This window comes from Dipodomys merriami, unplaced genomic scaffold (assembly GCF_024711535.1).
Source record: "Dipodomys merriami isolate MVZ:Mamm:240054 unplaced genomic scaffold, mDipMer1.0.p SCAF_121, whole genome shotgun sequence".
Classification (NCBI taxonomy): Eukaryota; Metazoa; Chordata; class Mammalia; order Rodentia; family Heteromyidae; genus Dipodomys; species Dipodomys merriami.
In genome coordinates, this window is record NW_027202505.1 from 1,885,302 (window position 1) to 1,906,896 (window position 21,595).

Consider the following 21,595-nt stretch of genomic DNA (forward strand, 5'->3'; position numbering starts at 1 on the left):
GCCAGCCCAAACAAGAAAGTCCATGAGACTCTTATCTCCAACTAACAAAAAAGCGTGAAGTAGAGTTGTGGCTCAAGTGATAGAACATTAGGATTGAGCAAAAAAATCTCAGATAATGCCTAGACTCTGAGTTCAAGCACCTGGATATAGCTTGGTGGTAAAGTTTTTGTTTAGCAAGGGCCTGGGTTTGAGCCTTAACACTACCGCCAAAAAACACCAACCATGATGTGCTGAGAAAGAAATCAATTTGGGGGGCAGGAGTGCCCTGCATTGCATGCCTTGCACCTCTTGCCCTCTACAAGCTGCATATCTTCATTTCTAAGTAAAAGCCACAGGAAGAGCTAGAATACTCCGGTCTAAAGGCTCTAGAGACCTGGGCACTGGCGGCTCATGCTTATAATCCTAGCTACTCAGGAGAATAAGACGGAGAATTATGGTTGGAAGCCAGCCTTAGCAGAAAACTCCTTGAAATCCTTATCTCCAATTAATCAGCAGAAAGAAAGTAAGTAAGAAAGAAAGAGAAAAAGAAAAAAAGAGAGAAAGAAAGAAAGAGAGAGACAGAAGTAGAAGTGTGGCCAAGAGAGAACACAAAGCCTTGAGTTCAAGACAAGACTAAAGGCTCTGGAGCCTTTGCCAGAAGACAACTCCCTCAGGTGTGACTCTATCTCTGAGCCTGGTGCCAGTGGCTCATGCTTGTAATCCAGCTACTCAGGAGGCTGAGATCTGAGGATCACGGTTCAAAGCCAACCTGGGCTTATCTCAAATAAACTACCAGAAAACTGAAAGTGGTGCTATAGCTCAAATGGTAGAGTACTAGCCTTGAGCTGAAGAATGAAGGGACAGTGCCCAGGCCCAGAGTTCAAGCCCCATAACCAATTAAAAAATAAATAAGTAACAGTCTCTCTGAAGGCTATAGGAGTAGAAGGCTATAGGAGCTGCCCAGATACCAGCAACCGCACAGGGCTCCCAATTACCTTCTCTTCAGGTCCCCCTCCTCTCCATCCTCGATCCCCTCCATGTCCTCCTCTGGGCACTGCTCATTCACAGCTCTTGTGGACAGTTCACTCTCCTTCAGAAATTCGGCTGCTTCTGGCGTGGGCAGAGTATGATCAATAACTGTGCTGTCCTTCCCAGCTTTCCAAAGTTTGTACCTTTCTGGCTGGAACCGCCTCACAAACACATCCATGGAGATCTTCACCATATCCTTCCTGCAGGAGCACTGCCACAAGGAATCCACAGGTGAGCATATCTTACCTGCTCCCACCCCACCTACATCCCATCCCACCCTCCCTCTTCCAAGTAGAAAAAAGTATGATATGGTTTCAGACCACACTCTTTCAGTTTACAGACTAAAGGGATCTTATCTTTGCTGAGCTTTTGAACATGAAGGAAGCAGAAAAAAAAAAAAAGCTGAGAATTCTTGGCAGAGGGGTGGATTCATCTGGGCATGATCGGTTAGAATTGCGTTGTTCACCCAGGGCCCAGAAAGGTAACAGCCACCTGTGCTTGGAGTTATGCAAGCCAGGATCACAACAGCCCGTTTACTACCTTGCATTAAAGGTCCAACCCTAGGGCTGGGAATGGGGTCTAGTGGTAGAGTGGTTACCTAGCACACATGAAGCCCTAGGCTCGGTTCCTCAGTACCAAATACACAGAAAATTCCAGAAATGCCAATTAATAGAGTGCTAGCAAAAAAAAAAAAAAAAAAAGCTCAGGGACCATGCCTGGGCCCCAAGCATAAACTGCTAGACTGGCACAAAAAAAAAAGGGGGGGGGGGCTGGAAGATGGCTCAGTGGTAGAGTGCTTGTCTTGCATGCATGAGGCCCTGGGTTCGATTCCTCAGCACCACATAAGCAGAAAAAGCTGGAAGTGGCACTGTGGCTCAAGTGGTAGAGCGCTAGCCTTGAGCTGAAGAGCTGAGGGACAGCGCCCAGGCCCAGAGTTCAGGCCCCACGACCAGACCCAAAAAAAAACAAAAACAACAACAACAACAAAAAACAGGTCCAATCCTGCTGCTTGCTTGTAATATACATAAACCCTTCAGGATTTCTCAAGCAAAGTCTAACCAGGCATGGTGGCAAAATCTACAATTAATCCCAGACTGAGACAGGAGGATTCCAGGTTTGAGGCCAGCACAGGAAATTTAGTGAGACCCTGTGTCAAAATACAATTTTAAAAAGCCCTGGGTTCATTCAATCTCAATACTGCAGAAAGAAAAGGGAGTGGAGCCAGGAGCTGGTGGCTCACGTCTATAATCCTAGCTATTTGGGAAGCTGAGATCTGAGGATTGCTTATGGTTCAGAGCCAGCCACGGCAAGAATGTCTGTGAGACTCCTATCTCCAATATACCAGCAAAGAGCCAGAAGTAGAGCTGATGCGCAAGTGGTAGAGTGCTAGCCTTAAGCCCTGAATTCAAGTCCAATACTGTCAAAATAAAAAGGGGTATGGGAGGATGGAGGGGAATGGGGACCTCAGAAGGACTTTAGCAAATACTATACACAGGTATGCTCTTATTGATGAATGAAGTGTGGAACATTATTTCATACTTTCTAAAATGGAACACACAGAAAAAATTCTTTGTGAGTAACCGTTTCTGAATTCCAGCAGTTAAGAGACACATCCTGACCCCAGACAATGCACCTAAAATCAATGGCCTCACCCAAATGCCCTTGGTCATGGTATTACAGGAAGAATTCACTAGGACTTACCAGCACAGCCTGCTTCCCATACTCAATCCACCGACGGGTAGCAAAATTGGTAGACTCGGCACAATTGAAGCCATGGTTGAACCCAGCATGGTAACCATAAGGAAAAGTGATCATAAATTCTCCAGCTTCTTGAGTGACCTAAAGAAGAACAGACTTAAAACAGCCGCTATACATGACAGAAAGTTACAGAAGTGGGCTTGTGCCTGAACTTTGACTCTGCCACTATTAACTCTGCAAGCAAGAATGAGGCATAAAATGAGCAGTGTCTCTGTCTTGTGTAAAAAACAAAGTCTTAAATACATCAGATGCAAACAAGACTGTATACAATGAAACCTTCCTCCATACTAACCCTGTGCAAGGGACCTGACTTTTCTTCCCCCAGCACCAGATCACATCAGACCCACTTTTAGATGAAATCCCACCAGATGAAGTGATGAACTAGGGTCCAACTAAAGCAAAGACCACAAAAGGTAGCTTTGATGTAAATCTACTAACTTCCATATGTAAAATCAGCTTACCTTGTCAAAGGGAATGCCGTATTTCTTCAGCATCAGAGGCGAAATCAGGGTCATCTTATGGCGGAGGAAAGCCTCACAGCTTTGAGAACTTCCTGGGAAAAAGCCTGAACAAAAAAAAGCAGGTCTAGGTTAATGAGTGGGCTCCACACTAGCTCTGTAATCCTAGAGTCACTTCACACTTGTGTATCTTATCTGGATGAAGAAGGATGAGTGACAAATGATCCTCTGGGCTCATTCTAAAATTCTGCAGTGAGCCTTTGGGCTCACTCCAATAGGGCACTGTCTGCATAGTCAAACTGAATTTGGAGGACTGGGATCATTTATATAAGCTGCCTCTGTTCTTACAGAGGTCTGAAAACTAGGACTTTCTCTAGTGCTGAAATACTAAAATCAGACCCTCAGGCTTCGTAACCACATCTACCCTACGGTTCTCAAAATAGACTCTCTAGAGGAACAGGTCTACTCAACACTGGCTTTAATATTTGAAGTACTGGCCGAAGAGCCATGACCAAAATGACTCATGTTTTTCCTTGGGCAAAGAAACCCAGGCTGGGGAGGGTTGGGAAGAAATGCCAGTAAAAAGAGTCAAAGAAAGCCAGGCACCGGTGTCTCATATCTATAATCCTAACTACTCAGGAGGCTGAGATGTAAGGATTTCGGTTCAAAGCCAGCCCAGGCAGGAAAGTCCGTGAGACTCTTATCTCCAATAAACCACTAGAAAACTGGAAGTGGCTCTAAGGCTCAAGCAGTAGAGTGCTTGCCTTGAGCTGAAGAGCACAGGGACAGTGCCTAAGCTCAGAGTTCAAGGCCCACGACCGAACAAAAAAAAAAAAGTCAAAGAAGTAAGGACAACATTTCTTCTTAGGCAGAGCAAAGAATCTAGTTAGCTCTGCTAAGGTAGCCAATCTGGCAAATGAGCTCACAGATACACACAGTGCAAGCCTAAGAAAGGCCACAGACCACAGACAACAGATACTTCTGAGCAGAAAGCAGTTTGTAGGAGGATCCATCCAATACCCAGAAAAGGCATGGTACCTTTGGCAAGGCGCTCCAACCGTTTTCCATGCTCAGGTGGAACAGAGTACCTGCAACCAAATAAGAGCATCAGACACTGGGCAGAGGATGATAGGAACTAAGGAGCTTGATTAATGTCTCGGGTGATGGGACATGCCAACTACCCTTATCTAATCACTGCACATTGCATACATATACTGAAATGTCATGGGGTATGAATACATATATTATACATATTATAATGTGTCCATTAAAAATAAGAAGTGTGCCAGGTTACAGTGGCTCATGCCTATAATCCTAGATACTCAGGAGGCTGAGATCTGAGGATTGCAGTTCAAAGCCAGCTTGGGCAGAAAAGTCCGTGAGACTCTTATCTCCAATAAACCACCAGAAAACTGGAAATGGTGCTATGGCTCAAGTGGTAGAGCACTGGTCTTGAGCTGAAGAGCGAAGGGACAGCACACATGCCCAGAGTTCAAGCCCCATGACAAAAAAAAAAAAAGTTTAAAGGGTTGGGGGAAATAAAGCATGGCATCATATACCTCTGTGATTTTCAAAATGCTCCCAGCAGAACTGGAAAGGCCTAACTGGGGGAGGCTGGAGCAATGGAAAATAGGGAAGAGATGGAGGAGACACTAAGGACATGGTACCTTTTCAGCTGCTGAACCCATCTTCCCTTCATCTCCATAAAAGCTATACTGATTACCTAATAATTACTCCTCCACCTGGTGGGGTGTCTAGACATCACAGAAGCTACTTTTCAGAAAGAGAAAGAGAGAGAGAAAGAAGGATGGAAGGAAAGAAGGAAAATAATACCTAAAACAATTTTAATTAAACTTTTGCAAAACTATTCAACTTTATATTCTGAATTCACAGCAACCTTATTGGTTGCTTTCTTATATATGCTGAAGAATATTTCAGCAAGGCACATGCTTGTGGTCCCAGCTTAGGGGAGCAGCTGGGTTTGGATTAAGGCAGGGATTGGCTTAAGCCCAACAGTTCAAGGCTAACAAGCTCAAAAAACTCTAACCCAAACAGTTCCCTTATGAAATAGAACAGAGTTGAGGAAAGTGTCACCTAAAGGTCTTTGAGTTGGGCACTGATGGTTCAATGCCTACAATTCTAGCCACTCAGGAGGCTGAGATCTGAGGATCAAGGTTCAATGTGAGCCTGTGCAGAAAAATCTGAGACTCTTACCTCCAACTAACTACCCAAAAGCAGTAAGTGGAGGTGTAGGTCAAGTGGTAGCGTGCCAGCTTTGATGAAAAAGCTAAGAAAGAGGACAAGGCCATGAGTTTAAGTCTCAGCATCAGTACCCCGACCCCCAAAAATAAAACTCTTTGACATTCATCAGAAGTCTCTGGAACTTCAATTTCAAATGACCAAGAAAGAATACACAGTAATTAGCAGGGCGCTGGTGGATCACGCCTGTAATCTTAGCTACTCAGGAGGCTGAGATCTGAGGATCATGGTTCAAAGCCAGCCCAAGCAGAAAAGTCTGTGAGACTCTGATGTCCAATAAACCACTAGAAAACTGGAAGTGGCGCTGTGGCTTAAGAGGTAGAGCACTCGCATTGAGCTGAAGAGCTGAGGGGAAACGCCCAGGCCCAGAGTTCAAGTCCCATGACCAAAAAAAAAAAAAAAAAGAATACACAGTAACTAAACCATCTCTTTTCCTTTGTTCACTTTCATGTAGTCCTGAGGATGAAACTCAGGATCTTGCACATGATAGGTGAGTACTCAATTACTGCCCCAAACATCTGGATGAATCAGAGTGGAAATCCAGTGGCAGGGAACTTTACAATAAACAATGATAAAGATGCAAGAGAACAATGGCAAACTGTACAAGGCAAGCCCTCTAGTGGGACAATGGCCAGGGACAATGGCTTGATGGTTTAAATAACTATGGGTACAAAAGGCTTCTTTCCTCAACATTACATTACCCAGGGGGATGGATGTGGCTTAATATGTTCAAAAAGTAAATCCAAACCAATACAATTTCCCTGATGCCTCATTTCTCAGCCTGAACACAGCACCAGTGGATTTGTGTGCCAGGGTCTTCTTTATCAAATAACTCTGCTACTGTTCCAGCAGGCTGGCCACACTTCCCTAGCTCCCACCCCCAAACATCCCTCCAGCCTACCCATGTCCTCAACTAGGTCTCAGGCAGACCTCAGAGTCACGACTTGCTCTTCAAAACTTTTCTGCCACAGTATGGTTGCTTTCCACTTTCTGCTTTCTATCTGCTCTGAGGATGGGCTTCATAAGTCTTGATCATCATCATCGCCAGCAACATAGTCACTAAAATGCTGAGGCTCAGAGAAGAGGCAGTATGGAGAGAGAACACAGTGAATCGCCATCTCCTGGCAAGACTGGTTGTTACCAGTATTGGGATACCAGGAAACACCGGAGTAGCTTTGCGGATCCCCCTCCTCTATTAAACACACTGCTGCCCAGCAATTGGTTTTTCCTAGAGAAAATGAAAGCTTTCTGTCATCTCAAGAACTGATTCCAGTCTTGAAAGTCTGCCTCTAAGAAATGCCTCCGGCTTATTCAGAAGAATGAGTTAGGAAAGCAGTGGACAGGCTAGTACAAAGGGTGAACAATGCAGCAGTGGTACTCGCTAGAAACTATATGGACCATGAACTACACAACTTGTAGCTGAGGAAGGGAGGGGAAAACAGAGAGAGAGTGCGAGGGAAGGGTGACACTGTCCAAAAAGAAATGTATACTTTACCTGACTTATATAACTGTAATCCCTCTGTACATCACCTTTATAATAACAATTAGAAACTTTAGGGGCTGGGAAGGTGGCTCAGTGGTAGAGCGCCTGCCTTGCATGCCTGAGGCCCTGGGTTCGATTCCTCAGCACCACATAAGCAAAAAGGAAAAAAGCCGGAAGTGGCGCTGTGGCTCAAGTGGTAGAGCACTAACCTTGAGCTGAAGAGCTGAGGGACAGCGCCCAGGCCCAGAGTTCAGGCCCCACAACTGGACCCCCCCAAAAAAAAGAAACTTTAAACACACACACACACAAAAGAGGTAGGAGTGTAGCAGAGTACTGGCTTAGCCAAATAAAACCTTGCTACTTAAATGATGACCTGAAGCTGGGTGCTGTTATTCAGGAGGCTGAGAACTGAGGATTAGTTTGAAGCCAGCCCAGGCAGGAAAGTCTCTGAGACTCTTATCTCCAATTAACTAGCTTAAAATGGGAAGTGGCAGCTGGAGCTCATAGTGATAGCTTACTAGCCTTGAGCGACAACTTCCAGGCCCTGGAAGTTCAAGCCCTGGGAGCTGGGGGAAAAAAAAAAAAGGCTTGAAAGCTCATCTCAAAGGTGGAATACCAGATCCACCCCAAGTCTAAAGTACCAGAATCCTCACTTCAACCACCCTAGGTACTTCCTGTGTGCATGGAAGGCCAGAAGGCCAGGAACAAGTGCAGGCTGCCTTTACCAGGACTTGGGCTCCCCAAAGTGCAGATAGTTGATGCTGTAGAGGTCCATATCTTCTGTATGCCAGGCAAAAGATGTCTTCCACATGCCAAAGTACAGGTATGGGGTGTTCACACCTTCAATGGTGATGCCACTCTCCTTTTCCACCAAGTCCAGGATTGTCTTCAGCCGGCCAATATTCCACTCATCCACATGCTGCCAAGCAAATGATAGTCCAGACAGGTTACATTTGCATGGAGAGGCCTCAGATGAGCTTTCATGGCCAGCCAACATAAGGAATACCATCAAAAGCTCAGCACCCGTTGGTGCCAGTAGATTACGCCTGTAATCCTAGCTACTCAGGAGGCTTAGATCTGAGGATCATGGTTCAAAGCCAGCTTGGGCAAGAAAGACTGTGAGACTCTTATCTCCTATAAACCACCAGAAAACTGGAAGTGGCATCATGGTTCAAGTGGTAGAGTGCTCGCCTTGAACTGAAGAGCTAAGAGACTGGGCCTAAGCCCAGAATTCAAGGGTAGAGTAGGACCCAGGTATTGAGAATATAGCTCAGTTGGTATAGCTCAAGAAAAGGCATGTTGGGCTGGGAATGTGGTTTAGTGGTAGAGTGCATGCCTGAAACCCTGGGTTCAATTCCTCAGTACCACATATACAGACAGAAAAAGCCAGAAGTGGCACTGTGGCTCAAGAGTGCTAGCCTTGAGCACAGAAAGAAAGGCACAGGAAGAGTGCCCAGGCCCTAAGTTCAAGCATCAGGACTGGCAAAACAAAAAACAAAACAAAAAACAAAAAAACAAGAGAGAGAGAGAAAAAAAAAAACCCAAAAGGTTTGTATTAGCTGGGTGCCAGTGGCTCATGCCTGTAATCCTAGCTACTCAGGAGGCAGAGATCTGAGGATCACAGTTCAAAGCCAGTCCAGAGGCAGGAAAGTCTGTGAGACTCTTATCTCCAATAAACCACCAGAAAACCAGAAGTGGCACTGTGACTCAGGTAGAGCACTCACCTTGAGCTGAAGAGCACAGGGACAGCGCCAAAGCTCAGAGTTCAAGCCCCACAACTGACCAAAAAAAAAAGGCTTGTATTTGACATGGTTCCTGCTAGCACTAAAAAACAGCTGGAGACTAGTGGCTTATGCCTGTAATCCTAGCTACTCAGGAGGCTGAGATTGAGGACCTCAGTTTGAAGCCAATCTGGGCAGTAAAGTCTGTGAGACTCTCTATGTCCAATAAAAGTACTCAGGAAATGCCAGAAGTGGGTTAAGAATGTGGCTTAGTGGTAGAGTGCTTGCCTAAAATGCATGAAGTCTCGGTTGAATTCCTCAGTACTATATAAACAGAAAAAGCTGGAAGTGACACTGTGGCTCAAGTGGCAGAGTGCTAGCCTTGAGCAAAAGAAGCTCAGACCTTTTCACCAAGATGGCGCCGAAAGCAAACAAGGGAGCTCCTGCCCCTTCTAAAGCCGAAGCCAAGGAAAAGGCTTTGAAGGCCAAGAAGGCAGTGCTGAATGGTGTCCACAGCCACAAAAAGAAGAAGATCCGCACTTCACCCACCTTCCGGCGGCCCAAGACGCTACAGCTCTGAAGACAGCCCAAATACCCTCGGAAGAGTGCTCCGAGGAGAAACAAGCTTGACCACTATGCTATCAAGTTCCCCTGACCACTGAGTCAGCCATGAATAGAAGACAACAACACACTTGTGTTCATTGTGGATGTTAAGGCCAACAAGCATCAGATCAAACAGGCTGTGAAGAAGCTCTATGACATTGATGTGGCTAAGGTCAATTCCCTGATCAGACCTGATGGAGAGAAGAAGGCATATGTTCGACTGGCTCCTGATTATGATGCTTTAGATGTTGCCAACAAAATTGGAATCATCTAAACTGAATCCAGCTGGAAAATCATAAATATACATTTTTTTCCCACAAAAAAAAAGAAGCTCAGAGACAGTTCCCAGGTAATCAGTTCAAGCCCTAGGAGTAACATACACGTGTCTGTGCGTGGCTGGCGTTTGCCTGCAACTGCAATCCTAGCACTTGAAAGGCAAGAGGATATCAAGTTCAAGTCCTGCCTGGGTTATATACAAAGAAAGTTGAAGGTGAGCAGTCTTAACAACAAGTATGGAAAGCAAAGCATTAACTGTAACAGTCTTATGGCTTTTAGCTCTAGTTCCTACTGGGCAGTGTCATCACACAAAGTCTACAGTTTCTTTTCCCTGAGTTATAATGGTCAGCTGTGAGCCCCTTCCTGTAAGCAGGTTCTAGATTACCATGTCCTGCTTTTCCACCTCCCTAGCCCAGGTCCTTTCTGCCATTTATCTATACAAAGTATGACTCCCCACCATCCAAAGCAATTGTTATGACCACACTTCACGCACTGCTGAAACTCCTTTCTTCCAATAATTTCTAAAAAGGTTAGAATTGATCAGAGAGATAATACCTCAAAAGCCCTACAGATTGTTTAAATCATCCAAATGCAGTCTCAAATACTCCCCCTTCTACAGTAAGGCAATTCTCTACACCATAAAGCATAACACCCCAAGCCAATGCAAGCAGTTAAAATAGTTTCTGCTCGAGAGTACTGAAAATCTAAATATGTCTCTCTTCTTAAATATATACCCCTTTCATTAGATTAGTCAGGGATCTTTTTTCTGCAGAAAGCACATGGCTTCTCCCCCATCATTTCATTTTCTGCAATCCACCCCACTCTTTCAAGAACTCATCATCTACCTCCCACAGACTAAGCTCACAGCCCTTGAAAAAAATACCAGATCATCTACTTCACATGTACAGTGGGAGAAATAAAGTTCAGTCACATGCAAAATTAAGTGAGAATAGCAAATCAGTTGGTGGCAGACCATTCATTTGTTAATCTACTAATGCACCAAGCAGCTTTTAAGTACCTACTAAGTGCTAGACACAAAGGCTGGTATTATGTTGCAAATTTTCAAAAATGTAGCAGGAAGATTTGATAGGCCTCACCTGTTCATAGAGAGTACCATTGACATCCGCGCCATAAATGGGAGGATTGAATGTGAGGTTTTTCCAGTACTTTCGCTCAAGCTCTTCAAATTCACTGTAGCGTGGGGTACAATACCTTTCAAAGTCAAGACAAACAACACAAAAGAATTAGCCACTGAATAAATTCAGTAGGCATTATGAACCATGTTAAGGCAAGAACATCAAGACATTTGGACTAAATGATAGTTAATCTGGCTTTCAAAACTCTAATGGAAGTGCCTCCCTCAATATCCCCCCACTCCCCCCACACACACCCAGGCCCTGCACCTGAGCTAAACTAGTTTAAGGGGGCTGGAAATGTGGCTTAGTGGTAGAGTGCTTGCCTAGCATGCTTGAAGCCCTGGGTTTGATTCCTTAGTACCACATAAACAGAAAAGGCCAGAAGTGGCACTGTGGCTCAGGTTCAGGGACAAAGCTCAGGCCCTGAGTTCAAGCCCTAGGTCTGGGGAAAAAAAAAAAAAAAAGGAAAAATACTTAGCAAAATATATTCAGGAGGCTGAGATCTGAGGATCACGGTTCAAAGCCAGCCTGGGAAGGAAAGTCCATGAGACTCATCTCCAGTTAACTACCAGAAAACCAGAACTGGTGATGTGGCTCAAGTGGTAGAATGCTCGCTTGAGCTGAAGAGCTCAGGGATAACACTCAGGCCCGCAGTTCAAGCCCCACCACTGATAAAAAATAAAAAATAAAAAAATACATACATATAGTTTGTATTTCAAATACTTGTAAAATCCACATAGATATGTATGTAGATATACACATGTATATCTACATACATACCTGATATAGACAAAAGCTACAGAAAAAAATCTGCATTCTTCAAACTTGTAATCACCTACTGAGAATTTACTTCATATTTTATCATATTTTGTCGGTCATGGGGGCTAAACTCTTGGCCTGGGCGCTGTCCTTCAGCTCTTCAGCTCAAGGCTAGTACTCCCTACTCCTTATTTTAAAAAATGTTACCCATTTAGCTAGGCTCATGCCTGACTACTCAGGAGGCAAAGATCTAAGGAACACAGTTCAAAGCCATTCCAGTCAGGAAAGTCCATGAGACTCTCATCTGGAATTAACCACCAGAAAACCGGAAGTAGAGCTGTGGCTCAAAGTGATAGAGCATTAGCCTGGAGCAAAAGCCCTGAGTTCAAGCCCCCTGACCAAAAAAAAAAACAAAACCTACCCATTTAAGAGTTATTATGGGGGGCTAGGAAAGTGGCTCAGTGGTAGAGTGCTTGCCTTGCATGCATGAGGCCCTGGGTTCGATTCCCCAGCACCACATAAGCAAAAAGAAAAAAGCCAGAAGTGATGCTGTGGCTCAAGTGGTAGAGCGCTAGCCTTGAGCTGAAGAGCTGAGGGACAATGTCCAGGCCCAGAGTTCAGGCCCCATGACCTGCAAATAAATAAACAAATAAATAAATAGATAAATAAATAAATAAATAAATAAGTTATTATGGGCCGGGCAGGCGCTGGTGGCTCACACCTGTTATCCTAGCTACTTAGGAGGCTGAGATCTGAGGATCGCGGTTCAAAGCCAGCCCAGGCAGGAAAGTCAGTGAAACTCCAATAAACCACCAGAAAACCAGAAGTGGCGCTGTAGCTCAACGGCTAGAGCACTAGCCTTAAGCTGTAGAGCTGAAGGACAGCATTCAGGCCCAGAGTTCAAGCCCCACAACCGACAAAAAAAAAATTTTTTTATGGGAACTGAGAAGGTGGCTCAGTGGTAGAGCGCTTGCTTTGCATGCATGAGGCCCTGGGTTTGATTCCTCAGCACCACATAAGCAGAAAAAGCTGGAAGTGGTGCTGTGGCTCACTGGAAGTGGCACTATGAAGTGAGAGAGATACTAAGCACAGAAGAATGAAGAGTGTGAGCTGTACTCGGCCCTGGCTCACAGGACAGGCTGCAAAAGAGATATGAGTAGGGGCTGGGAAGGTGGCTCAGTGGTAGAGTGCTTGCCTTGAGCTGAAGAGCTGAGGGACAGCACCCAGGCCTAGAGTTCAGGCCCCACGAACGACCAAAAAAACAGAGACATGAGTAGAGGGAAAAGACCCAGGAAATGAAGCAAGGGAAAGACAGTCATCCCTAAGCAAACTCAAAACTGCAGAGCAAAAAGGGAAGTAAGAAGATCTGATAGTGATGATTAAGAAGCAGTCAAAACCAAAAGAAGAAAACACAAAAACTGCTCTCTGTGAGTCTGAGGTTGAGAATCCAAAAAAAAAAAAAAAAAAAGACTGCATACAACAGCACAGGCTAAAGACATTTTCAGATAACATACTGGCAAAGTATGGAGTGATACAAAATGGCAACTTGCTTGGTAGCCATATGGATTCACACCTGTTAATGTCAAAACAATGAGTGGGAGGAAAACAAGAGAGGATAACAATGTTTGACAATAAATGTACTCATTACCTTACATACGTAACTGTAACCCCTCAACATCACACCTTGACAACAGAATTAGATTTTTTAAAAAATGAAAGCTGGGTAATAATGGGTGACTCACATCTGTAATCCTAGCTAGTCAGAAGCTGACAGATAAGAATCCAGGCACCGGTGACTCACAACTGTAATCCTAACTTAGGAGACTGAGATCTGAGAATCATGGTTCAAAACCAGCCTGGGCAGAAAAGTCCATGAGACTCTTATCTCCAACAAACCACTGGAAAACCCAAAGTGGTGCTGTGGCTCAAGCGGTAGAGCGCATGCCTTATGCAGAAGAGCGCAGGGACAGCGCCCAAGCCCAGAGTTCAAGCCCCAAGACTGACAAAAAAAAAAAAATCTCATGGGGACTTTTCTGCCTGGCCTGGCTTCAAACTCTGATCCTCAGATCTCAGTCTCCTAAGTAGTTAGGATTACAGATGTGAGCCTCAGATGCCTGGCTCCATGAAACTCTTTTTTTTGTTGGTGGTGGTAGTCATGGGGCTTGAACTCTGGGCTTGGGCCCTGTCCCAGAGCTCTTCAGCTCAAAGCGAGCTCTCTACCACTTGAACCACAGCACTACTTCTGGTTTTCTGGTGGTTAACTGGAGATAAGAGACAGGGCTGGCTTTGAACCATGATCCTCAGAACTCAAGAGGCCTCTTAAGTAGCTAGGATTATAGGCGTGAGTCACCAGTGCCTGGCTTCTATGAGACTTATCTCCAATTAACCACCAAAAAGCTGGAAGTGGAGTTCTGGTTCTAATAAAAGGGTAGGGTACTAGCCTTGAGCACAAAAGCTCAGGGACAGCACCCAGGCCCTGAGTTCAAGCCCCAGGAATGGCACAAAAAAAAGAAAAAGAAAAAGAACAGATTTGAGACTGTAGCCAATGAGTACAGAAAATCTTCATGTTTCTGAAGACAGGATCCCCAGGGGAACTACCAAGGCCACTTTTTGACAAGGAAGGTGTATCAACAAATCTGGAAAGCTGGTGGCTCACGCCTGTAATCCTAGCTACTCAGGAGGCTGAGATCTGAGGATCGCAGTTCAAAGCCAGCCCGGGCAGGAGAGACCGTGAGACTCCTATCTCCAATAAACCACCAGAAAACCGGAAGTGGCGCTGTAGCTCAAGTGGTAGAGCGCTCGCCTTGAGCTGAAGAGCTGAGGGACAGCGTCGAGGCCCAGAGTTCAAGTCCCACAACCGACAAAAAAACCAAAAAAACAAAAAAAAAAAAAATCTGGAAAAAGTTCTTTTCCCAACCACCTCCAACTTTCTCCTGTGTAACTATATAATTTGCCAGAGCCAGGAAATTCTTCTTTTTCTAGAGCTGGCGGTGGATCTAGCTCAATGGTTGAGTACTTGCCTAGCCTGTACAAGTAACTACCTAGCTTATTTATACAAGGCCCTGCATTCAGTCTTTAGGACCTAAAAAAAATTTTTTTTTTCAAAAAAAAGCCCATATAATTATTTTACTTCTGGTAGGAAAAAATAGATTACTTTATACCAGAATATGGACTAACCAGGTATCAATAGCTCATTCTTAGAGTTCTAGCTGCTCAAGGGGCTGAGTCATAGAATCAAGGTTCAAAGCCAGTCTAGGTAGGAAAGTCTGAGAATCTTATCTCCAATTAACCAATGAAAAATGAAGTGGAGCTATGACACAAGGGGAAGAGAGCCAGCCTTGAGTGAAAAGACTAATAGATAGACCCTGAGTTCAAGTCCAAGTACTAACACCACAAACAAAAACAAAAAAACCCAATACGGACAAATTTAGCCAGGCACAATTTTATTCATCCCTGTATTTCTAGCTACTTGAAAGGCAAAAATCAGGAGGATGGGTATTCTAAGACCCCATGTCAATCAATAAAAGCTGAGCATAGTAGTCAATACTTATAATCCTAGCTATGTAGGAAGCATAAATACAAAGACACCATCTAAGTTGGTCAGGACATAAATATGAGACTGTATTAGAATAATAATTATAGCAAACAAGGATGGGGATATGCTTAAGTGGTAACACATCTATCTAGAGAGCACAAAGCCCTGAGTTCAAACCCCTATACTTCCAAAAAAAGAAGACTGAGATCTGAGGATCAGTTTGAAGCCTGCCCAGGCATGCAAGTCCATGAGACTCTTATCTCCAATTAACCAGCTTTGAGGAGAAAAAGCTAAGGGACAGTGCCCAAGCCCTGTATTCGAACCTCAGTACTGCCCCCATCCCCACCCAAAGGAATTCTACTCACTTATCACTGTTTGCAATCTTTCTGAACTCCCGAACAGTCATGGCTTTCTTCTGTATGTTATACTGGGTAAAGAGGCCAGACTGTCCCGTCACCAGCTGCTGGATGGGTGCGGGAATGACCAAGTCATCAATGTCATCATAGGATGTTCTTGGCTTCCATTCTTTGGGAGGAACAACCTAAGAGAACACAAAAAATAAAAGTCAGATGAGCTGGGTGCTGGTGGCTCATGCCTGCAATCCTTGCTACTCAGGAGGCTGAGTTCTGAAGATCGTAGTTCAAATTCAGCTGCAGCAGAAAAGTTCATGAGACTTTTTTTTTCCTTTCTTTTTTTTTTTTTTTTTTTGCCAGTCCTAGGGATTGAACACTGAGGCTTGGGTGCTGTCCCTCAGCTCTTCAGCTCAAGGTGAGCGCTCTACCGCTTGAGCCACAGCGCCACTTCCGGTTTTCTAGTGGTTTATTGGAGATAAGAGTCTCCAGGGACCCAGGCATCGGTGGCTCACGCCTGTGATCCTAGCTACTCTGGAGACTGAGATCTGAGGATCGAGGTTCAAAGCCAGCCTGGGCAGGAAAGTCTTGTAAGACTCTTATCTCCAAAAAACCACTAGAAAACCAGAAGAGTCGTTGTAGCTCAAGTGGTAGACTACTCACCTTGAAATGAAGAGTGCAGGGGCAGCGCCCAAGCCCAGAGTTCAAGTCCAATGACCGACCAAAGACAAAAAAAAGAGTCTCGTGGACTTTCCTGCCCAGGCTGGCTTTGAACCAAGATCCTCAGATCTCAGTCTCCTGAGTAGCTAGGATTACAGGCATGGGCCACTGGCGCCCACCTTCATGAGACTCTTATTTCCAATTAACCACCAGAAAACTGTAAGTGGCACTGTGGCTCAAGTGGTAGAGCCTTGAGCTGAAGAGCTCAGGGATAGCGCCCAGGCTCAGAGTTCAAGCCATATGACTGACAATAAAAAAAATTAAAAAGTCAAATGAGAACCAACAAGGCAGTGTAGCAGCCTAAGCTGCTATCCAAACAGTGGAATGTACTACAAAGAGAGTCTCATTTACCTAGGCCACACAGGAAGTGATGCTGTCATGCTAATCCTGACCCAGTTCCAATACCAACCCTCTGCCTCCTTGCAACAACTTACTGGACGCCTCTGTGGCTTATCGGGTTAAAGACTGACTCTCTCAATTATCTCAAAATGTAACATCCCAAATATCCAGCAAAAAGCAGGGCTGGAATCATGGCTTGTGTTAGAGGAACCATCTAGTATAGAAGACCCTGAGTACAAATCCCAGTACCAAAAAATATTTTTAACTATGCAATCTGTGGGTGGAGAGGGAAGGGAAGGAATAGGTGAGAATAAGGAAATAAATGATACTATGCAATAGAAAACGTACTTATTGGGCTGGGAATGTGTCTTAGTTGTAGACTGTTTGCCTGGCATCCATGAATGAAGCCCTGGGTTCAATTCCTCAATACCACATAGCCAGGAAAAAAAAAAAAAAAGAAAAAGCCAGAAGTGGCACTATGGCTCAAGTGGTAGAGTGCTAACCTTGAGCTCAGGGACAGTGCCCTGGCCTCAAGTTCAAGCCCCAGGATTGACACAAAAAAAGAAAACAAAATTTTTTTTTAAAAAAAGAGCTTAGGGGCCGGGCGCTGGTGGCTCACTCCTGTAATCCTAGCTACTCAGGAGGCTGAGATCTGAGGATCGCGGTTCAAAGCCAGCCCGGGCAGGAGAGACCGTGAGACTCCTATCTCCAATAAACCACCAGAAAACCGGAAGTGGTGCTGTAGCTCAAGTGGTAGAGCGCTCGACTTGAGCTGAAGAGCTGAGGGACAGCGCCCAGGCCCAGAGTTCAAGCCCCACGACCGACAAAAAAAAAAAAAAAAAAAAAAAAGAGCTTAGGGACTGCTCTCAGAACTTGAATTCAAGCTCCAAGACTCACAAAAAAACAAAACAACAACAAAACATACACACAAACCAACAACAATAACAACAACAAAACATCCAGGCACTGGTGGCTCAGGCCTATAAATCCTAGCTACTAAGGAAACTGGAGAAGCCAGACTAGGGTAGAAAATCCGTAAGACTCATCTCCAATAAACTACCAAAAGAGATGAAAGTAGAGCTGTGGCTCAAAGGGTAGAGCTAGCCTTGAGCAAAAGAAGCTTAGGGACAGCACCCTTGCCCTGAGTTTGAGCACTAAGACTGGTTAATACAAGCTCACAAACACACTCCATGCCTCACTAAGGCTCCACCTCTGAGCTGAAGAAAGAACCAGACTCTTTATCTGACCTTGTGAAGACTACAATCAGCTCAGCCACTCCAGATGTTAACAGCAGAAATTAGCTTACAAATCCAAGACACTAAAGTCACTGCCCCACCCAATTGTAGTCTCAACTGTAGGGAAAACAAAGTCAGAAAAAAAAAAACCTTATTTCTGCCAGGTAGTAAGATCCTACTCCTTACCTTGGCCAGCCCAGCCCGATGTGCTCCTTGTGATTCAATATAGGCAATGTACCGACTAAAGTTCCGGAACTCTTCCATAGTTGGATAAAAAGTCATTATCCTAGCACTGGGATTCAGAGTTTCAGATTCAGAAGCCATTTTCTTTCTTCTTCGAAGTCCCTTTGGTCAGAGAGGAATCTGAAAAAGGACAGAGAATATAAAATCATACAAAATGTAATTAATGCTGGGAATGCCAGGTTGAACATAGTAACAGGTAATGCACAATTGTGAAGAAGCAATAAGACCTTACCTTTGGGGGCTGGGAATGTGGCTTAGTGGTACAGTGCTTGCCTACCATTCATGAAGCCCTGGGTTCCATTCCTCAGTACCACATAAACAGAAAAAGCCAGAAGTGACGCTGGTGCTGTGGCTCAAGTGGTAGAGTGCTAGCTTTGAGCAAAAGAAGCTCAAGGATAGTGCCCAGGCCCTGCATTCAAGCCCTGGGACTGGAAAAAAAAAGAAAAAAAAAAAAAAAGAGAACCTGATTACACAGGACATGTCCCCTCTCCAGTGATCTCAGTTTGGGGGTAGGGTAGCAGGGAAACAGACAAAACCCAGAATTCAAGGTCAGCCTAAGATATACAGAAGGATGATGGTGTCTCAAAAGTAGAAAAAGGCAAGGAGTATGTCTCTAGGGCACAAGGCTCTGAGTTCAATCCCTAGCACCTCTAAAGAAAGAAAGAAATAAGTACATAAAAAAATATTGTTGGAAAAATTAAGAGAACTCAATACAACAAAACTTCATGTATTCAAATCTCATTTAAACAGACTTTTTTTTTTTTTGGTCATGGGGCTTGAACTCTGGGTCTTGGCGCTGTTCCTAAGCTCTTCAGCTCAAGGCTACTTGAGCCACAGTGGCACTTCCAGTTTTCTGAGTGGTTTATTGGAGATAAGAGACTCTCAGCCTTTCCTGCCCAGGCTGGCTTTGAACCTCGATCCTGAGATCTCAGCCTCCTGAGTAGCTAGGATTATAGGTGTTAGCCACAGACGTTCGGCTTAAATAGACTTTTGCTTCACTTAGAAAATAAACTTACTTGGTTTGAGGGCCTATCTAATGATACAACTGATTTGCTTGCTACATTTTGCCCTGATTTTTTTTTCCAAGTTACTGCCTCACTCTTTGTTAATCTCTTCCCTGCATTAAACACACAACAATCTCATTTTCAAAAACTACCCACATGCCAGACGCCAATGGCTCATGCCTGTAATCCTAGCTACTCAGGAGGCTGAGATCTGAGGATCAGGGTTCCAAGCCAGCCCAGGCAGGAAAGTCCATGAGACTCTTATCTCCAATAAACTACTAGATAACTGGAAGTGGTGCTGTGGCTCAAGTGGTAGAACACTCACCTGGAGGGCAGCGCCCAAGCCCAGAGTTCAAGCCTCATGACCCACCAAAAAAAAAAACAACCTACCCACAGGCTCTTTTCAACTTTAAAACAATATTCTAGACACTTGACAGTTAAATTGGCTCCAAGATTACAAAATTTAAGCTTTAAAAATTACTTTGATATTAGCAACATGGCTTACAACTATTAAATGTTTTCCTATGTTAACCAAAAGGCAGTTTTCACACTACTTAATGAAGTCAAGGTAAAGACAAGTTCAATGGCATTGTACTCAGAACACAAAGGACATAATTTAAACAGCCAATAAACTGGCAATGCAGGGCAAACTTCAATACTGATCAGAGAAAGCCAAATAAATATAATTCTAGACCAAGACTTCAACTAAGTAGGAACACCCAAAGAGCCTGGTGACCCAAAGCAGCATCTCAACTGAAAAAGAACAAAGAATATCAGCTAAAAATTTTAGAGTCAGTTTAGAAGCAAAATCTGAATGTCTTTTCTGTTACTGAAACTCCTTTCCACCAACATTCTCGCAATTCTGCTCCCTGCTCTGAAGCTTAAACCATGGCAGCCCAACAGCTAGATGAAACTATTTCCAACCTATCAGCAATTCAGTAACAGATTTGGGAGATAGCATGATACAAAGGTACAAGACAATACACACAACTACCAGGAACTCTCAGGCTTCCATGCCACTCTAAACGAGGCGTTTCTGGCCAGGCACTTTTCATAAACTTTGCATGCAGAAACACTGTTATCCCTGTTTTACATACCAGGAAATGTGCCCATCGACTATTCGTGCACCTTTCATTACCCTCTGCTGCCTAAATCTTTAACTGCCACTTAGACTAAGGTCTTGCAAAGGCGATCCAAGTGTGGAGAAACCTGAAACCTATTCAATTTTGGAGACCCTCCTTTTAAAAATATCTAAACCATCTTACTTTTGCAAATTTTATTTTTTTTAAAAAAAATCATGTGAATACAGGTTTGGAGCCCCTTCCTCGGCTTGAAAGGGGCCCTGATAGGGCTTCATCTGCCTCTAGCCCTATTCATCTTTGTGCGCCTAGAACCCAGAACAATGCCTAGCAGAGTAGGCACTCGGGAACTGCTGAATAAACGGATTTCCTCACTCTCACCTCAGTTGCTAATCTCCTTTCTTTAGCCATAGGGTTCCCCTCCTCGGGGTCTTTCTCCGGGACACCTGCTCTCCCGGTCCCTAACACCTACCCTCTCGCAATCAGCCACAAAGCCAGTCAACTGGTTCAAGAGCACCAGCTCCGGAGCTAAAACTCTGAACACAGAGCCGGGCAATGCCATTTGTGAATTATGTGACCTTGACGGTGTGAGTTGACTGACTCGAGTCTCAGTTCTTCCACCTGTGAAATGGGATCCCAACCCCCTGCCGTGCAGGCTTAGTACGATTAACTCAGATGATGCTAGCGAGACGCTAAGGACTAGGCCTGGTACTTAAGCAACCCAGAAAGGCTAACAACCACCCGGAACTCCTACAGCCTCCCCTCGCAGCCTCTGCCCCGTGCATCCCTCGAAAGACAGCCCCAGTCCCCCAGATCGCTGCGCCTCACCACGTAAGGGTACAGCCCCTCTGCGCCCCGCAGCTTTGGATAGTGAGGCCCGACCGCAGGAAGAAGAAAAATAAGGCCCAGTGGACCCGCCCCCCTTTTCCGATGTCCATTGGCCTTAAAATATTGGAAAGGGCCAATCACAGGACGGAGTTTAGAAGTTCCTTCTTCTATTGGCCAAGAAACATGCCAATCATTTAACGTAGCAAGATCCACCCAGTAGCCCCTCCCTCACGAGAGCTCTCAATCAAGGCTACAGTAGAAATACACTTAAGGGAAACAAAACCCGATGGTTCTCACCGAAAGCCCAAAGCCCGGGGTAGGGCCCAGGCTCGGTTTCTGCGGTCGTCTACTAGCCGATTAAAGTGCTTTGCCAGCAAGCAAAACCGAAGCTCCGCCTCCTCAAAGTCGGCCTCTGCGCAGCCGTACAGAGCCTCCCGAGTCAACTAATCAGAGGACGGCTACGACCCTCAAACAGCCAATGAGCGTGTGCGGAAACCGCCTCGAAGTCCTGGAAAAATTAATCTGCTCGGCCTATGAGGCCGGCTCGGGCTGTTGCCAGGAGGAAAGGCTGTACGGCTGGGGACAGCGGCCATTGAGCATCTTCTCTGGGTTGCGATCTAGCCAATCATAAGCGAGTTTCAGGCCTTGCCTAGCTAATCGGGATAGAAAGAGGAGAGTACCCAGAAATGGGCTGCTCAAATAGGTGGGTAACGGCGATGAGGTTATTATAGAATGTTTCTGAGGAAAGAATAGCCCAAATTTTCTTGGGGTGGGTGGCCCCTGTTGCCTAAGGTAAAAGGT

At 44.9% G+C, this 21,595-nt stretch overlaps 1 protein-coding gene and 1 pseudogene across 4 annotated transcripts in view; one reads left to right on the forward strand and one right to left on the reverse strand.

The window, feature by feature from the left end:
* The window catches only part of LOC138823650 (lysine-specific demethylase 4A), a 54,149-nt gene extending 32,974 nt beyond the window's left edge, over nucleotides 1-21,175 (reverse strand). The window contains exons 1-10 of one of the 4 annotated variants that reach the window (XM_070017103.1): nucleotides 21,092-21,175; nucleotides 18,116-18,311; nucleotides 17,827-18,003; nucleotides 15,362-15,537; nucleotides 10,664-10,778; nucleotides 7,692-7,885; nucleotides 4,263-4,312; nucleotides 3,228-3,331; nucleotides 2,710-2,847; nucleotides 975-1,219 (exon numbers count right to left, since the gene is read on the reverse strand). In XM_070017103.1, coding sequence (XP_069873204.1) covers nucleotides 975-1,219; nucleotides 2,710-2,847; nucleotides 3,228-3,331; nucleotides 4,263-4,312; nucleotides 7,692-7,885; nucleotides 10,664-10,778; nucleotides 15,362-15,537; nucleotides 17,827-17,964 — 1,160 coding nt within the window. In that variant the 5' untranslated portion in view covers nucleotides 17,965-18,003; nucleotides 18,116-18,311; nucleotides 21,092-21,175. Of the gene's footprint in view, nucleotides 1-974; nucleotides 1,220-2,709; nucleotides 2,848-3,227; nucleotides 3,332-4,262; nucleotides 4,313-7,691; nucleotides 7,886-10,663; nucleotides 10,779-15,361; nucleotides 15,538-17,826; nucleotides 18,004-18,115; nucleotides 18,312-20,794; nucleotides 20,900-21,091 lie in introns of those variants that run through there. The other 3 variants (XM_070017100.1, XM_070017104.1, XM_070017102.1) reach the window with 3 other exon arrangements.
* Nucleotides 9,103-9,578, forward strand: LOC138823593 (large ribosomal subunit protein uL23 pseudogene; annotated as a pseudogene).
* Nucleotides 21,176-21,595: the final 420 nt, after the last annotated feature.